At 52.4% G+C, this 19,007-nt stretch overlaps 1 protein-coding gene across 1 annotated transcript; it reads right to left on the minus strand.

Annotated features, from left to right (window-relative positions):
- Positions 1-102: 102 nt before the first annotated feature.
- Ern2 (endoplasmic reticulum to nucleus signaling 2) lies at positions 103-17,718 on the minus strand. Its single transcript, XM_076840928.2, has 22 exons — positions 17,605-17,718; positions 15,370-15,469; positions 14,896-14,929; positions 14,616-14,688; positions 13,497-13,569; positions 13,272-13,379; positions 12,869-12,970; positions 11,786-12,050; positions 10,059-10,137; positions 9,828-9,975; positions 9,595-9,716; positions 8,790-8,945; positions 8,395-8,536; positions 3,349-3,433; positions 2,973-3,162; positions 2,800-2,899; positions 2,511-2,710; positions 1,317-1,464; positions 1,104-1,231; positions 631-754; positions 491-558; positions 103-408 (listed from the first exon to the last, which is right to left on the minus strand). Exons 1-22 carry the CDS (start codon positions 17,716-17,718, stop codon positions 103-105), a joined length of 2,865 nt encoding a protein of 954 aa, XP_076697043.2.
- Positions 17,719-19,007: the final 1,289 nt, after the last annotated feature.

Below are 19,007 nucleotides of genomic sequence, written 5' to 3' on the forward strand. Positions count from 1 at the left end.
AACACATGTGGATCTTCACTGTGGCTGTGTTCCCTAAGGGGCCCAGGCTCAGGGTGGTCTCTGCTCCAGCAGACCCAGGCTGCCAGGCCTCCCCCAGTTTCCTCAGGTTCTGAGATGGGCCTCAGCCTCGGCCTCAGCTGCAGGCCCAACTCCCTTGCCCGCTGGGGTGGGGGCTGTCTCTGCGCCCTCTGCTGGCTCAGCTCCCGGGGGCTCCTGGCATGGCTCCCTGGCCTCTGCAGCTGGCGGGTAGTAGGGCAGGAAGAGGCTCTCGGACGCGCAGCTCCTCATGGTGCGGTGGGTATGGAGGAGCAGCCGTGGGAATCGCTGGGTGAAGTACTGCACAAAGCTGTCGGGGACCTGGCCCAGGGCTTGCTGCACCTCAGCCGGCAGCTCCCTGTAGTGGTGCTTCTGGGGGTGATAGAGCAGGGGACCCTGGCTCAGCTGTGGCCGGCCTCCCAGGATCCAGGCCCCACCCAGACCCAGAACATACCTTGTTCCTCATGGCCCGCAGCAGGTCTCGCACCGATGTCCCCTTATATGACCGGAACCTTCTCAGATCTGTAGGCAGAGAAACGGCTCTGGAGTTGCCTGCCATGGGTTCCCCTTGGCCACCCCAGGTGTGTGCCTTGCCTGTCTGCAGTGGCATGGAGATGTGCTTGTGCCAGTTGTGCCGGACCACCTTGTAGCTGCCTGCCTCCAGCGCCGTCACCAGGGGCCCTTGCCCAGACTCCTTCTCCAGCCAGTCACTGACGTCCTAGGACCCACAGAGCTGCTGAGCCTTGTGACCAGTGCCAGCCGCCCCCAAGGCCAGGAGTGTGAAGCAGAGAGCCTCTTGGTTTAGGTGGTCAGGACCATTGTCTCTTGGGGACCTTGGACTTGCTGGGCTGTGCCTCTGGGATTTACCACCTACCCAGAAGGCAGGAGCCATGTGTTCATTGTATAGAGGAGCAAATGGGTTCAGAGGCACAGTCCCTTTGGTCAGGGTCACACAATGGAATGGAATATCTGGGCACGATGGAACAGGTAGTTATGCTGACTTCCCTTGTTGATTAGGACCCAACCTTAGGACTTCTGGGGGGCCATTCCCAAGGTTTCCCTCTGACCTGGAAAAACTGGAGCTGCTTGGCTCTGCTCCAAAAGAGCGGGTGGGCCAGCACCTGTGGAGCGGAAGGGCGGGCCTGCGGCACAGGGCTCAACATGGCTTCCACCAGGTCCCGGGCCACCACCTTGTCTGGGGGGCAGAAGGAAGGATGGTTCAGGCCTACCCAGCCTCGTGCCCTCTTCCTCCCTCTCTGCTGGGCCCAGGTCTCCCTCACCGTGGGCCTCTTCTTCCAGGTGAGTCAGACAGGTAGCTCCTGCGAGGATGTTGGCCTGGCGGTAAAGACTGTCCCCAAAGGGGTGGCTGCCACCAGAAAGCACATAATAGAACACACAGCCTGTAGAGAAGATGTCCACAGCAGTGGTCTGGGGGGCCAGAGAGACTGGAATGAGGAGGAGGAAGTCACCCTGGCTAAATCCCCTCAGGGGTTGGTTCAGACTACAACTCCTGGCCATGTCCTGGGCTGCATCTCTTGGCTTTAGGTCCCCTCCCCTCTGCTCTGTTGAAGACCCCCCTGGCTCTTCACCCGGCACCTGTGACCCAGCAGAGTTCTGGTTTGGGTTTTCCCGCTCTTTCCTGCAGGAGCACAGGGAGCACAACAGCGGCTACAGTAGGCGACGGTGAGGATTGGAGACCTGGCATGGGCCCTGACCCTGCCAGCTGCTCCCCGGCTCCCGCTAATGGTCACCAGGGGACTCTGCTAGGATGGCAGAGCTGATTTTTTTTTTTCCCCCCCAAGAGAATCCCAAACCCAGATTTTTATGCAGGATTTCCCCCAATATCAAAATATAGTGGCCAGTAATTTAAGAAAATAAACTTTCTGGGCTTGCAGCATTAGTGCATTGGTCCTTGGATCTCCAGCCCACCACTTGGAGCTTTCTCTTGATTTGGGGAGTGGGAGTGATTTCCCTAGTGACTGTCCTTTGGTGTTATCTACACCTAAGAATTCAACTTCCACCCATGCACTGTGACTCCAAAATCTATAACCCTGGGGTCCCCAACTCCAGTGCCCATGGGGTCAGAAGCTGTTCTGTGCTTCATCTACATCAGTGGATGCTCCCCAGAACCCTCCACATCAGTGATTGTGGACCCAACTCTACCTTACGACACCCAGGAGGCTCTACCCCAGCTAATCAGAACCACTGGGTACAGGGGAACTGGGCGTTTTCTTCCCACGTCAGTTCCCCAGTAATTGTGAATCAGTGAAGATTGGTTTTTATCTTTAAGATCCCCTGGGCAGCAAAATGGCCCCTGTTGGAGAGCCACTGCCCAGGTAAGAAGATCCCTTCTGCACAGATCAAGCAGCAGAGGCCTGGAGGAGTGGATCACCCAGCAAGTGGGGTAGGGCCTCTTCTGGAAGGCAGCTAGGACACAGGGAGCCCTGTGGCCTGGGGCAGGCGGGAAGACTCACAGGGCTGTTTGGGGGCAGGAGTTGTAGGAGCTCTGGTGCCATCCAGCCTTCGGTGCCAGGGATGCCCGAGCGGAGGCTGAAGCTGCAGCGGCCAGCAGGCAGCTTCTTGCAGAGGCCGAAATCCGAGAGGACCACCCTGCCTTGACCCTGGCCATCTGGCCCGGTTAGGAGAATGTTGCCCGGCTTCAGGTCACGGTGCACTACAGGGGTGGCACAGAGAGGGAGCTGGTGGCTGGTGCAGGAGAAGAGCAGGTGGAAGTTGGGGACAGGAGACAGGGCCAGCGGTTACCTATGTGTAAGGAGTGCAGGTGCGCCAGGCCAGATGTCAGCTGCTGGAGTACCATTGTGGGCTCCAGGCCCCAGCGGCCAAGGTCAGGGTTCTCTACATACTGAGCAACATGGAAGAGCAAAGTGTCACTATGCAACCCGGGGCCCCCTGCCCTCCCTGAGCTCCCAGCTCACCTCCTGCAAGGAGGCCTGGCAAAGTTCCAGGGCAATGTAGTGGAACTGGGGGCTCCGCTCCGTGCAGAAGTAGCGGAGCACATTGGGGTGCCTGTCGGACTCCTGTAGCAGCTGGACCTCCCGCCGAACCAGACTGAAGCACTCTCGGAGTAGCCGTTTGACAGCCACCGACCGACCCTCAAACTGTCCCCTGGGAGGTGGGTAAGGGGACAGGGGTTCCGAGAGAGCAGATAAAGGAAAGGGTAGGAACTTGTGAGCAGAGGGGTCAGCCTGTCCCCACCCTGGGGAGTCTTGAAAGAATGGTTCCCTAAGAGGTAACGGCCAAAGGCTCTCGGTGCCATGTCTGTAGCCTGGCTCCTGCCTGCCTGCTACTTACCGGAAAACGAATGTCCCACCTGCCCCGCGTCCCAGCACGTCTTTGGGGTTGAAGGAAATCTTTCCCACTACAGTGCGCTGCTCGGCTAGGGAACAGAGGAGGGTGGTGTCACAGGGAGCCTCTGCTTGCTGCCCACAGCCCCCCTCTGTCCAGTCCAGACCTCCCCCTCCACGCTCAGCCTGGTGGGTAAGAGCCAGCACCCAGGTGTCAGATGAACAGGTCCAAGAGCTCTTCCTTCCTGTGTACTTGAGCAAGTTAATTGACCTCTCTGCCCCGGGTTTTCTCATCTGTAAAGGAGGGCAACGTCAACGGCCCTACATCATATTAACGTGAAGACTGAAGGACTATGGGAAGAGGGGGCGGGGAGATGTTTGCTGAATCAGCCTCTTTTCTGGCTTCTTCTGCCCTGTTTCTTTTCCCCTGAATTTCTCTGCCATTAGCCCCACCTCCACCAGTTGTAACTGAATCCTTTAGTTGAGGTTGGACTGGCTTCAAACAGGAAGGTGACGAGAGTGAGCATAGCTACAGAAAAGACCGGTCAGAAAGGAAGAAGCGGGGGCACTGGGAGCCTCTGTGGCCCCAGAGTTAGTTCTAAGGTGGCAAGGGACCCCCAGAAGGCCTTGGTTTCCCATTAGGATGGATGAGGTGGGCTCAGGGGAACAAGGGTCTGTAGGTTTGTAAGGGGCGCTCTCCATACAGCCAACTATATGGCACCCCTGAATTGTGCAGAGCAGGGGCCCTGAGAACATGCTACTCGCTTCTGGCTCTATAATCAGCTCTAGAAAAAGTGGAAAAGCAAATTAAAATCAGGGTTAGGAACCAGTAAGAAAAGCCCTATTATGGTTGGAATGTGAGGTATCTCCCAAAAGCTCACATGGAAGACAATGCAAGAAAGTTCAAAGGAGAAATTTCTGGTTAGGAGAGCCTTAATCGGTTAATTAATCACCTTGTGGGATTAATTGAGTGGCAACTGAAGGCTGGTGGGGTGTGATTGGAGAAAGGGGGCCATTGGGGGTATGGCTTTGGGGTGTATATATATATATATATTTTTACTGGGGATTGAACTCAGGGGCACTCAACCACTGAGCCACATCCCCAGCCCTATTTTGTGTTTTATTTAGAGACTGGGTCTCACTGAGTTGCTTAGCACCTCGCTAAATTGCAGAGGCTGGATTTGAACTCGTGATCCTCCTGCCTCAACCTCCCGAGCTGTGGGATTACAGGTGAGCACCACCACCACAACCCAGCTGGGGTATATATTTGTATCTGGAAAGTAGAGTCTCTCTCTCTGCTTTCTGATCATCACAAGAGCTGCTTCCATCCTCCACACACTCCACCATGATGTTCAGCCTCAACTCAAGCCCCAAGGAATGGATCTGGTTGTCTACGGACTGAGACCTCTAAAACTGTGAGCCCTTAAGTAAACTTTTCCTCTTCTATAATTTTTCTGTTTGGGTCTTTTACTTACAGCAGCAAAAAAAGCTGACTAAAACCAGCCCCAAGCCATGCTCTAGCACTACTTGCTAAACATGCGCTCTCATCCTCTGCAAAATGCAGGCAGTAACCTAAGTTGGTGTTCCCCGGACTCAGGAATGAATGCATTCAGGGCCTTGCAGGAAGCATATCACCTGTACTGTATGTGGCAGCTCAGAAATCAGGGACAGAATTGTCTGAAAACCTATTGGAACAAGCGCAGGTCATCTGACTCCAGTTGAGGGTCATCCTGCCAGCCCTGTCTTCATACCATGTACTTGGTTCCTCTGGGTTTTCATTCTATTGTACGCCTGCTTTTCCTGTTCTTGATGCCCATGGTGTAGGATAAATGTTGGCTCAGTGCTTGCTAGACTGACTGGTGTTCAGTGGCAGCCTCAGTACTAGACAGAGTCCAGCCTTAAGGCCTTGAGGACCTTGAATTCAGGTATTTATCAGCCTTCTGCAGCATCATAGTGGAGAGGCAACACATACAAGAGATAAGTTATAAAGCATTTAAAAATTGTCACGTCAGGGGACACGGCACAGTCAGAATTAGCTCTTGGAAGTCCTGAGTACACACTGTATTTTGCTGCTGCTTTGACACAGGCTGGGAACCCTTAGAGATAGTCACATCCTTTCACAGGTGTTTGCCAGTGTTCAGACAGGGGCAGGATCCCACAGCAGCCCATTAAGAGCAGAGGCTGGAGACAGCTTACCTGTCTTTGAACTCCTGAGCTGCCACTTAGTAGCTCTATGAGCCTGGAGGTGAGATGCAGAGTGTCATTAAGCTTTTCTGCCTTCTTCTATAGAAGAGGCATCATAACAGTACCTACAGCACAGGAATGTTGTTAATGTGAATTCATACATACAAAGTGTTTAGAACAGTGCCTGTACACAGGAAATGCTAGAAACAGGCTCACTCTGGTTCAGGCTTGAAAATGTCCACTTGCTGTTGGATGTATGACATGATTGGCAGTTCTGAAGGACACCCAAGTATGCACAGGTACATGCATTTGTGTTAAGTGATTTTGTGAGCCATAGAAACACTCATAAGAAACATCCTTCTCTCCTACTGAGATAGGAGGACTGGGATTTCCAAGATCAGAGTTCCTGAGCTTGACATTTGTGTCCTAAGAATAAAATAGGCTGCCCTGAGTGCTGGGGTGGAGGCTATGTTTAAAGACTGGTTCTCAAGAGCTTTTCTCCAACAGCCATATTTTGACTCTCCTAGGTCTGAGATTCTGATACCATGGGCTCCAAAATAGTTCTATCTGGGTTTTTCCTAAATGGGCAAATCTCAGACTAATAGTAACTCTGCCTTTTCCTCACAGTGGCTTAGCACACGTTCATTTCATACCTATTTATGAGAGGTGCTGTTTTTGAATCTCCAGTTCCCAGAGTCAGTCTTGATCCAACAAACATTCAGTGAGCCCTGCTCTCTGCCAAGGGTCATAGGAGTAAGCTAGACCAGCATAATCCCTGCTATAAACTAGCAGGGCAGCTGTTCCCAGACTGCCACAGTCCCCGCCATTCCCTATTTTCTCCTTGGTGGCTGCTTTACTCTGTCCACTTGGTCCATGAGCATGAGTCTGCAACCTTACTTTCACTTGCAGAATGTAATCTTTGAATTTTAGTTTGTGTCTCACTCTTTGGGGCTCTCTTGGGCAGTTCCCCCTTCTTGGGCTCCCAGTTTGGGCTTCGAATCTAGGTTATTTCCTGTTTCCCAAGTCTGGATTTTGTGCCCCTTCTCTGAATTCCCGAAACTCCTTCCTTATATGATCCCACCACCACAGCGTTTTCCACACTACATAATCATCGCCTGTTCTCTCTGGGTTTTGCCTAGAGAGCATGAAAATGCCAAATAACAAGCTTATTCACATTTTAAACAAAGAAGTCAAAGAACTATAAAGACTTTAAATGACAGAGGAAATCCAGTATTATATAGAGATATTTTTTTCTACTGAGTTTAATAACAAAATTACAAGGCTCTATCTAGACTAATCTCTTTGATTTTTCTTCAGCGCTTATCCCAAAACATCGATATCACCCTGACTCTTTCCCTAGAGTGCATAAATAATTTTTGGTATTTTACATAACAAGGTTGTCTTGGCTGAGTCAGACCCGAGACTCAAGTTCTGAGATTCTTTTCCTTCTTCCTTGTTACTTCTCTAGAGGATTACTGAAATCCAGTGACTTAGATGGAAATTGGGGAGACTTCTGGGGAAAGAATTTCTATCACCTCAATGACTGGATCCTGGTGAGTTGGGGTGTGAGGGGTAACGGAAGGAAAATGGCAAGGAGGGTTTGCAGCACCTTTTGACAAAAACCACCCGGGAAAAGATGGAGTCTGGATTGTCTGCACTCCACTGTAAAGTCATCTCCAAACGGAGATGAGGGCTTTGGGGGTGCAATAGGGTGATTATTCCCTGGACCCACTTTGAATCTCTAAAATGACAAGAATTACAAGACTTCAGGGCTTAGGCAACTTGGCTGTGGGACACTGGAGAAGAGCTGGCCTGGGCTGTGGTGTAGCTCAGTTCTACAGCATATGCTTTGTCTGTGCTGGGCCCAAGGTTCTATCCCAAAAGATAATCACTGATCCTGAGGAAGGGGAGCGTTTCTCTCTCAGCAGAGGCCTGAGGAAGGGGAGCACTGGGATTGTGGTGCAGCTACACGTCAACTGCAGGGTAGACTTCAGCCTGAGTTGACAGCAGGTGGAGCTGCTGCATGGGGAAGTGGGGGGAGCAGGACCAGGAGGGGCCAGGGCTGGTTCACCAACAGCACCAGCCCCGCCCAGAGCCAGAGGAGCAGGAGAAGCACAGATGGAGCAATAAACACAGATACCACAGAATCTTTGAAAGGGACTGTCGATAGGCTTAAATTGAGAAAAGATGAGAGGAATGTTTAAAAAGATAAAAAGTTGCCAGGTGTGGTGGGACACCCCTGAAATCCCAGCAGCTTGGGAGGCTGAGGAAGGAGGATCGCAAGTTCAAAGCCAGCCTCAGCAACTTAGCAAGGCCCTAAGTGACTCAGCAAGACTCTGTCTCTAAATAAAACATAAAATAGATTTGGGGATGTGGCTCAGTGGTTAAATGTGCCTGGGTTCAATCCCCAGTATCAAAAAAATAAAAATAAAAAATAAAACTTTACCTAGATAGCTTACCATTACCATTATAAAATGTGATATTATTTTATATTAATAACCTCACCTAGGCTTGATTTAAATAATAATGATAGTAACCTTTCCCAATGAGGTGATATGAGACAGTTGTTTTTAGTCCTTCTTAACAAAATGAAAAAACCGAAACTCTCAGAGGTCAAGCAACTGGTCAATGTTAACAGAGAAGAGTTTGATCTACATTCAGTTCTATCTACATCCAGAGTTCTTTGAAATTAATAGTGGTAATAAGTATAGAGAAGACCCTTGGGTGCTCAACTACACAATGCCCTTAAAGCACCCTCTTATCATCTTATTTAGGTGGAACCATCCCACTATCATGGCTTCTTTGAAATTAAGTGTGCTCCTCCCTTTTCTGTCCCTGATTCTGGCCCATCTTGTTCACTCCAGCTCACCTTCAGGATCGCAGGGTGGATGGGCTTGCTCTGAGGGACTTTGCGGGGTGGCCCCTGGGAGCTGGGCCTGAGCGTCCTGTGAGATGGCAGGGCCTTCACGTGCTGGGGGAGCCTTCTGCTGCTTCTCTGCCAACTGCTGCTGCTAACGCACGAGGGTTCAGGGAGCTTGGCCCGGCCAGGCCTGCCCAGTGAGGGCCCACACCTGTGTCTGAGCTGGTCTCCTCTGGACCATGAACCCACACAGCACAGGAGCAGGGGACTGGGAACTGCTGCAGGGAAGGCAGGGCGCAGAGTTGGAGAGGGGTGAGGGAGAGGGTGGCTCAGTGGTCTGAGAGGAGTAGAGTTCTCTCTGGAAAGACACTACGATGCACCTGAGGTCAGTGCGATGGGCTTACCTGCCTCATCAGGAAAAGAATCCAGCCTCCCAGGAGGACACCTGTGAGACTCGCTGCCAGCAGGTCTTGGGATCCCAGCCCTGGATAAGAGTCTGGAGTTTTCTCTTCAGGATGTAGCTCTGCGTCCCAAGGTGCGTCTTGACTCGGGCTCAGGAGCTGGGAACGAAGCAGTTTTCGATCTTGGTACTCCCTCTCACAGTGGAACCCCCAACCCTTCCCCAGTCCAGGGCAGGGCTTAGCTGAAGGGGCAGTGAGTGGCCTGTTATGGTGGGGGCCGTGGAGCTCTCCGTGGTGCTGAAACATCATGGTGCCCAGGAGTGTGGTTTGCCAAACCAGCATCTCCTTGCATGTCATTAAAAATACAGGTGCTCGTGGGGCGTCATTAAAAATACAGACATCCGCCTCCAGAGACTCTGCATTTGGTGTGTCTGGAATGGATTCCTGGGTGATTCTGATGAGCGACCAGATTTGAGAATTAGTACTCCAAGCCAGGGCTCTTCCTTCTGACCTTGAACTACTTGCTGGTACTTCTTATCTAACCTGCTCCCAGGAAGGCAAAAAAATTTTTTTATAGTTTTTCTGTTTTAAAATTCTCACTTGATGAAGATTTTACAATATTTGTGCTGATAGGAACCCAGTATCTTTTTGATACTTCTAACAGTTCTGGCAGTGACAACCACGAAATCTTCGTCTTCTCAGAAACTCTGAGGTCACCTAATCCTCCATCCGGTTGCTCCTAGAAGCCTGAGGGAAAGGTCCAGGGGCTGTCCATGTATCTACTGCCCTCTGCCCTTCCAGCACTGACCTCTGAGAAGACAGTTGAAGTGTGGCTACTCTCCGGGGGTCTTGTGGCAGCAGTCCCACTCCCTGCGGTGGGGTGGACCCTCAGCATGGTGGTGTGCAGGACTGGGGGTGGCTCATGGTGTCCTAAGGGGCAGGGACACAAATCACAGGGCTAAAGGTGATCTCGGCCTTCTAACTTCTGAAGGATCTGGGCTCACAGACCCTTCATTCCAAATCTGAGCCAAGGGGCCTTACCAATGAGCAGCCATTGGCTCGGCAGGGCCACACTGCCTGAGGGGTATCTGACAGCAGTGCTGGGCGAGCCCTCCCGCTCCCCTGAGACTTGGAGTGTCACCTCGTCTGTGGTCGGGCCATCCATGGGGGCCAGGGTCAGTCCACGAGGCTATTCGAGAAGATGGACAGCCATGAAGGAGGCCCCTCTCCTGCTACATCCCTCTTTCCAGCCCTCGAGAGACCCCTTCTCACCACTAGGGCCACTCCTGTGTGGACCAAGGCTTTGGAGACATAGAAGCCAGCTTCTTCTTTTCCTACGTACAGTGTCATCCTAATGGAGAGAGAAAAAAAGAGAACAATGGGTCACAGTGGTGTGTGGCTTCAGATATCCACATAGAGGATCTTTCCATATTGGCTCTGAACTTGGTCATGTGACTTGTGTTAGAAAATGTCCCTAGAAGGGACTTGTAAAATGCCTGTGTACTGGGGCTTCCTCCCTGGTATTGTTCTTGGGGACTCTGAGATGACCACTGAGGAAGACCTGGTGAAGTAGCAAAGAACTATGCTGTTTGATACCTTGCAGGCCGTATGGAGAGAGGCGAGTGGGGACCATCCTAGATTGTTGGCTCTGTCAAGTCACCAGCTGACTGCAGACCAAGAACCACCCAGATGACCCACAGAAGCTTGAGAACTAATAAAAGCAGTTTTTAAGTGCTATGTTTTGAGTAGTTGGGCAGCAAAATGGATACAAACTTTGTAGTCACAATTTATAAATTTATGTCTATCCCAGACCCCCCTTTAAAAAATCTCAATTTTCTAAATCTGAACACATCGCCTGACTCTTCCCCTACTTCTGTTTCTTTCCGGGCTTCCTCCTCTAGTGCTCCCTACCCCTGAAAATGATGGCACCCACATGCTTCTAGAAACCTAAGTGTGACCCTTGGCCCTTTCTGCGTTCACGGCCACCCCGCTTCCTAATCATTCTTACCATCGTCACCTCTTCATGTCTTGTATCTTTTACTTATTTCCATCTCTAGTTTTTCACTCTCATCCGAAGTATCATCCTTTGCCTGAACTAATGCATGTCCTCTCAGTGCCCTTTCTTCCCCGAATCACTCTTCACACTGCGACTAGGAGGAGCTTCCCACAATGAAACTGATCAAATCGCTTCCTCATGTGGGGGTCTCAGGGGTCCTCCAGTGATTTCTCCTTAGCCTTGGGGGAAATGTTCAAGCCCTTTACATGATCCCACAGGATCCCAGTTGACTTAGAACTTCAGACTTCACTTCCTGTTGGCCATGTGCTCCAGCTTATTTGATTTTTTCTGTTCCCTGGCTGACGTGCTTCCTACCTCCCGTTTCCTATGCACCTTTTAGATCTCAACTTGCACCGTCCCTTCTTTAAGAAGCTTTCCACGACTGCCCCTGCCCCAGTCTCAATTTGGGCATCTTTCTTATACGCTCCCACCCTACCCTGAACTTCTCTCATCCTTTCTCACACCGTGCTAGGACTCCGAGGTTCCTGTAGGCAGGGACAGTGGCTGTTACTGTTGTACTCCCAGAGCCTAGCAAGTGACTGGCACATAATGAATGCTTAGTTAAGTTTTTGCAGAACAAAATGAATAAAAGGACAATCCCAGGCTTTCCCAGTCTGTCTCCTGATACTGCGGGATGGAGATACCAAAGTATTAGGTGTTATAAGAGAAGGCGATTTTTAAAGTATTTAATAATCAGTTAGGCACAGAATCTAGCAATCAGAGGGGTTGTGGCCTAGAGGCTCCCTCGTAGGCCAGATTTTACCCCATTAGTTGCTGAACCGTGGGGCTATCCAGGGGGCCCTGGATGTACTTGGGGGCACAGTGTTTGGACACCTCTTTTGGTGCTGTTGGTGGTCATGGTTGAACATCATGCCTGGTCATTGGGCCTGGGCTGGGGTAACTCCAGAAGTTCCGTTTCTGGACCCCAGGAGTGGATACCTACTGAAGCTGGGTGTCCAAGACAGAGAAGTGTGTGGCCATATGTCGGGGGCCTGAAGCAGGCAGCCGGATGTGGCCCCAGCGGATGGCGAGGAAATGCAGGGTGTCCCGAGCCAGTGTGAGGTGGGGTAGCTGGTGCAGGCCATCCTGATGCCAGGTGTAGATGCCCATCACAGGCACACCCAAGTCCTGGGTCCACAGCACCGTCCCACTTCCTGGGTCCACAGTCAGCAGCAGGCCCATCCCACAGGATGTGAGGTAGCTCATGTCTGCCAAGAAAGATGGCCGGGAGAGGTCAGAGCCCTGGTGGACACATCGGAGAGCATCCAGGGTGGAGGGATGTTCAGGGGTGTGGGGGTCAGGTGAGATGACTTGGAGGGTTTCCAGGACATAGGAAGGTCAGAGTTCACGGGGTCATCCAAAGGTGACTCAGATGTGCGTGAGTTAAACTGGGTCATCTGAGAGGAACCTTAGGATCTAGGGTAGTCAGCGATTGATGCTCATTTAGGATGGGTCATCATTGTGGCCCGGATATTCAGGTCACTTGGAGTCACTTAGATTATGAAAGATTTAAGGACCTGGGAGTGTCACTTGTGATGTGTCAGGGTACCTTCGTGGAGTCTCATGCAGAAGGATATAGTCAAGAGTTGAGGGGTTACTTAGGGGCACCTGTGAGGTCCTTGGGCAGCTGGGAAGGCCTGGCATACGATCCAGGGGGTGGCTGGGTTTCTCTTGGGGGTCATCTGCAAGGGTCACTCATCATGTAGGGTTCCATTAGGGCAAGTGGGGAGTGCTCAGGGTGTGTGGGTTGCTTGTGGTCACTTAGTAGCTGGAGTGACCTAAGGCTACCTGGTTGGGGTCATTTGGGTTATAGAAGAGTTGGGATGGTGAGACCTTGCTCGGAGATATGAGGGTGAAGTCTGGGTGTTGAGGGGGTCCCTTGGAATCATCTACCAGGGGTAGTCACTCAGCATGTGAGGGGGTCTGTGGGTCAGAATATGGGTGGGACTTGGTCATGGATGCTATTCAAGGTTCCCTGGCCTGGAGACCTTACTCCAAGACGGGGCTGGGGAAAGGTGGCACTCACATTTCCCAGGTGATCCATCCATGGGGAGTGCTGAGTAGCGGCAGTAGGTGGTGTTCCAGCGCAGGGCCGGGGCCCTTGGGTCATGCATGGTAACCGTGTACTCTGGAGATCCCCCAAAGCAAGATTACCAGGAGTGCCCATGTGATACTTCCCTCACCCCATCCTGAAGGCTGTTCATTTTGTGGCGTAGGGACTTCCTGGGCACCCTCCTGTAGGCCTGGTGAATAACCCAATGACAGAGCACGAGGCTGTCTGTTCATTTCTGTATCCGCCACCATTGAGTTAAATGTTTGTTGATGACTAACCAATCTGCCTGGTCTCAATTTGGATAGCAACTGCCAGGCCTGGACAGAGAATGAAGGGTGCTGCCCCGAGCTTGGGGGGCAGCTGGGGCCTGACTCACGTGTTCGGCCGATGTAGAGGTGGGGGGTAGAGAGACTGTCTGTGGTCAGTGTCATCTGAGTCTCCCCTGACTCAGGATTCACTATGAACCAGGCGTCCTGCTTCCGTCCTGCAGAGGGGGATGGCGTGGGAAACACTGTGCCTCTGTGTCAGGCTGGCCCATCACAGCCCAGGTTCCCAGTCCTGCTGGCTGGACCTGGATGCCAAAGACTGGAGAGGAGCTCACCTGTGTAGAAGACCCCGTCGGAGCTGCGGCAGGGCGAGGCATGGACCAGCTCTGGGATGGTGAATGGCAGTTTCTAGGATAGAGAAAATGTCCAGGAAGAATTGGAAACACACACACACACACACACACACACACACACACACACACACCTGTGCTGGACACCCTTCTGAGGTTGACCCCATAATCACATTTTCATGAGGCATCATTGTTATTATTATTTACGGTTCCCAGAAAACTGGAGCTCAGAGATGCCAAATAATTTGACTAATGTCACACAGCCATTGAGTGGCAGAGCCAGATTTTATACCCAGCTAGACAGTCTTCCGAGGCAGTACATAACCACTTTGCTACACAACTTCTCAAGGACCTGCAGATAGTCCCATACCCAGTGTCAAGATGCCCCAGGTTACACCTGATCTCTGCCTGATGCCCTCCTCAAAAACACGGAGACTTTCAAAACTGTCAACATCCATGAAAGACTCAGAGAGGTTGAAGAGCTGATCCAAAATCAAGGGGACCCTGCCCAATGTGGCTATGAGTAGAGATCCACCCACACCCTCCTCTGCCCTGTTCTCTCCCTGGAGTTGAACTTGTCTGGATTATGGGAGTGGACTCCATGTGCTCTTGATCCTTGTTAGGTTTGGATAATGGGGACAGGGTAAGATCAGGGTATGTATACCCTGTTACCAGCCAAACAACTGTCAACTTGCAGAAACGGAGCCATATCCAGCTGACCAACAGCGGACCATAGGTGCAGGAGCAAGTTCGATCCAGACCAGCAGAAGAACCACCCAACCGAGCCCCGCCTAAATATCATCCCACTAAATTTTGAGTTGTTTGGTTTTGAGGCAATTGGTTATTTAGCAAAAGCTAACTGACACATAAGTTTCTCCTTAAATCCATCAGAGTCCTGAGAAGCCCCCTCAATGTCCTCAGCCTGCTCTGCTGACACAGTGAGAGCCACGGTCCCTCCAGCAGACAGCCTTCCCATGGTGCTCAGAGCCTGACTTACATCCCCAGTAAGAGACCCAGATTCTGTCCATGCTACCCCAGTCCCCTTCAGTGCACCAGCTGACGCACCAGGGCCCTCGCCATCCCAGAGTACTGTAGGAAACACACCATTAATCCCTGTTGTCTCTGGGTCCCCAGGACGTACAGGCTGCCATCAGCAGGGTCTGAGAGGAAAGCTGTTCTGTGGAGCAGAGAGGAACATGGAGAAGCTCGAGTTCAAGGCCCTGATTTTATGAAGGTTCCCATTCCCTCCAGATTCTCAGCAGGAGCCCCAAGATCTTCCCCTATATCATATCCAGACCCAATTCTCTTCCTTCCTTTCTAACACGCACCCCCTGAAAACAACCCTCCCATCTCCATCTCCCGGCTCCTCCTCGTGTTCACTTACTCTGTGACATACATGGGTCCTTGGATGATGGGATCTGCAGGGACAGGACACGCGGCGTGAGCCCCCTCTAGACTCTAGTGGAGAAGCACAGCTTGTGCTTGCCGAGCCCAGTGTTCGACAGGAATGCCAGGTCTCCTCCCAAGAACTCTGTGAGTGGGCTCATTACCCCTGGCCCTTGAGCTTGCCGAGCCCAGCGTTCGACAGGAATGCCAGGTCTCCTCCCAAGAACTCTGTGAGTGGGCTCATTACCCCTGGCCCTATTTTACAGGTGAGGACATCGAGGTTCCAAGAGGTGAAGTGGACTTCCCACGGCTGCCCAGCTGGGAAGCGGGGAAGCTGTCTGCGACACTGGCTTGGTGGGAACTTGGCACCCATGTGCTACTCGCTCTGCCCAAGTGACTCCCTACCATGCCCACCATCAAACTAGGGACCCAAGGAGAGAGCAATGGCAGCCCCTGGCAGCCCCTGGCACACCATTCTTCAGCGTCCACTTCAGGTCCCCTGTCTGCTTGCTCAGCGCGTGGAGACTTCCATCCAAGGTAGACACGAGCAAGAGGCTCTCTGGCTTCAGGGTCTGGGCCTGTGGAGGGGAACAGCGTCAGCTCCTTTGAGAGGCCTGGGCTACCCTCGCTCCTGCCCCAGGCAGGGCCGACTGTGACCCCTCTTCTCCCAGAGGCGGGACGGAGTGGGAGGATGATCAAGGGAGCTTCTGTCTGCACCAGTCATTGCTTTGACCCTGTGGGGAGGTGGAGGCTCCAGGGGAGTTGGTCCCCACTGTATTTAAAATCCCACTTCCTCCCCGCTTCCGTTCCTTCTGGCTTTTCAAAAAACACTGCAAGTTTTTTTTTTAGTATTTATTTTTAGTTGTAGTTGGATATAATTCCCTTTTTTTATTTATTATTTTTATGTGATGCTGAGAATTGAACCCAGGGCCTTGCACATGCTGGGTGAGTGCTCTACCGCTGAGCCACAACCCCAGCCCTAAGGTTTTTTTTTTGTTTTTTTTTTTTAAATATGTTTTAGTTGTCGATGGATCTTTTAAATTAATTAATTGATTAATATATTCATATGTGGCGCTGTGGATCAAACCGAGGGCCTCACGCATGCCAGGCGAGTACTCTGCCACAGAGCCACAACTCCAGCCCCAACACTGCAATTTTTAATGAAAGGACTGCCCGGATCCTTCCAGCCTCCCTATGAGATTGCATCTCCGAGTCTCCCCATTGCACAGATCAGGGAGTAGGAAGCTCAGGAAGGTTAGGTTACTGCCCTAAAGACGCACAGATAATCAAAGGTGCAACTCAGTCTTGAACTACCAACTCGGACTCTAAGCCTGGTCTCTTTCTCTTTGGCACAATGTCTGCCTCTTTTAGAATGACCCTTTCTGCCCCACACCCTCCCCCCAAACTGGCCCAGCTGCTTTGGGTGCCAGACTCCAACAGGCCCCCAAACCACAGCTGGGGGGTAGCTGTGGGGAGGGAGGCCTGGACCTGGCCCCTGCTGGGTTAACTCACCTGCTGTAGCCCCTCCCTGAGCAAACAGGGTGAGGCTGAGCTCACAGCAGGCATTCTAACATCCGGGTGGCCCAGCCACACCCCTGCAAAGGCCACATCCTGCTTCAGGACCCTCAGCTTGGGGTCTGAGCCTATGGTATCTGGTGCAGAGTGGGGCAACTTTCTCCGAGACCCACCCCCCTCCGTCTTTTTTTTGTACTGGGGATTGAACCCAGGGGCACTCAGCCACTGAGCCCCATCCCTAGCCCTATTTTGTATTTTATTTAGGGACAGGGTCTCACTGAGCTGCTAAGTGCCCAACTGAGTTGCTGAGGCTGCCACCACACCCAGCTCAAGCCCCCTCTCTTTTCTGGTCCTCAGTTCTTCCATCTGCAACATGGCAGAAGTGCGGATGGCTTAGAGAAGATGCTACACACTGACTGTCCCCACCGAATTTCGTTTGATCATTCATGTTCAAAATTTTGGTTTTTATTACCAAATTTTGTAACATTTGGAAGATTTCACTTTTTAAAAAAATCAGTTTTTCTAATTGTTCTCATTTCTCATTTTTCTGGAAACACCAGCTCTGGTCCCCAACCTTGGTTGGATGCAGAGCTGGAAAGGAGGCTGGGGAGTAGCTCAGGCCAAGGCCCTTCCTTTAGTGCTGCAGGGGGCTCCAGGCTGGGCAGTTGGGTTTTAGGTTGGGCATCTTCTGTGTCCTGACTGCGCTCCCCCAAGATTGGATGTCTCTGCTCCTGGCTGGGCTGGACCAGATCCCTACGGCCTTGAGCTCACTTTTCTCAGGGGTTCTGAACCTGGGGTCCCATCTTGGATAAGGTGGGGGTGCATTGCCAAGCACTGGCGCATGTCTCAGCAGGGGATCCTTAAATTGGTCACATCTTTAAAGGAGGCCAGGCTCCCTAGAAGTTTTAAGGGACCTGACTCTACTGCCAGACTGTCCCGGGTCCCCTTCTCCAGATGGACCCTGCTCCCTGCCCTCCGTGGAGAAGAGGGGGCGCTGCGCCTCCCTGTGCGTTTCCACGCTGGCACACCTCTCCCGCTCCAGACGCAAGTGGCACTTCCCCAGGGACCTACTGGAGGTGACCCGGGCCGGAGAGGAAGGGAAGGCGCCCCATCGCCCCGCTGTCCCCTCGCCCGCCCTGGCTCCCATCCCCTGCTCCCCGCAGACTCTAGAGGCTCTGCCTCCTCGCCCGACTCTCACCTGTGGCCCGGGCGTCCCCAGCAGCGCCGCCAGCTGGAGCAGGAGCCCGAGCCCGAGCCCGAGCCCGGGCCAGAGCGGCGACCCGGACCCGGGGGCGACGGTCCCCATAGCGCCAAAAGGCAGCCGCACACTTGGCCGGATCCCTCCGGGCCTCCTGGGGACCGTGTGGTTCCCGCCCTCCCCGAGGAGACTCCGCCCTGGGCTGGGACTGCTGGCCACGCCGAGGCCACCACCTCAGTTTGCAGTCGCGGGCCTCTGCCCTTCCCAGGACACTCACACCGAATGGCCCGTGGCTGACTGGAGCCGCCTGGTGCCCCTCCATGACGGAGTGACATGGGGGGGGGGGGGCTCTGTGGTGCACTTTGTGCACCAGAGGCCCCCAGCGGAGACCCTTTCTTTCTGCGTGTCCCCTGCTGCTCCCTCCACTTCCTTTCTAGAAAGCTCTTCCCCACGCATCACCAAACAAGAATCCCCGGCTCAGGCTCTACTTTTTCAGACCCAATGGAAGACACCCTCTGATCACACTTCCGTCCCCTGTAACCATGGAAACCGCCAGTACCTAGACCTGCGACCTTGCTTAGCACACGTTCATCATGGTTCTGTGGCTAGTTTTGTTTTTCCTTCTTTGCTACTGGGATGAAAAGGTCTGAGGAGAAGAGTCAGAGGAAGAAAAGTTTATCTGGGGACTCCTGGTTTCAGACGTCTCAGTCCACAGACAGCCAGCCCCATTGTCCTGGGCCCCAGGTGAGACAGAAGGTCATGGTGGAAGGGGGCGGTGGGGGAAAGGACTGGACATGGCACCAGGAAGGAGGGAGGGAGGGAGAGAGAGAGAGAGAGAGAGAGAGAGAGAGAGAGAGAGAGAGAGACTGGATATGGCACAAGGAAGGAGGGAGGGAGGGAGGGAGGGAGAGAGAGAGAGGGGGAGAGGGAGAGAGAGAGAGAGAGAGAGAGAGAGAGAGAGTGAGAGAGACAGAGAGACAGAGACATATACTGATTTTCTCTCCTCACCATGGTCAAAATAAATGCCAAAAGCATTAAAGGCATGCCACCAATGACCCACCCCCTCCAGTCACACCCCACCTACCTACAACTACACCCAGTTAATCCACATCAGGGGATTAATCCACTGATGAGGCTAAGGCTCTCGTAACCCAATCACTTCACTTCTAAACTTTCTTTCTTTGTCTCCCACATGAGCTTTTGGGGGACACCTGACATCTAAACCATCCCAGCAGAGTTGGGTGACTAGAACTCACCATAACATATATTTTGTGACCATCTAGAAGAGACTAGCTCAAAGGAAAACCACTAAGAAATGATCAGAAAATGGAAAGCCTAATTATTTTGGTTTGATCAGTTCACACGGTAAATGTGCATGGAAATGTCCCACTATACCC

This window comes from Callospermophilus lateralis, chromosome 19, assembly GCF_048772815.1.
Source record: "Callospermophilus lateralis isolate mCalLat2 chromosome 19, mCalLat2.hap1, whole genome shotgun sequence".
NCBI classification, from domain to species: domain Eukaryota; kingdom Metazoa; phylum Chordata; class Mammalia; order Rodentia; family Sciuridae; genus Callospermophilus; species Callospermophilus lateralis.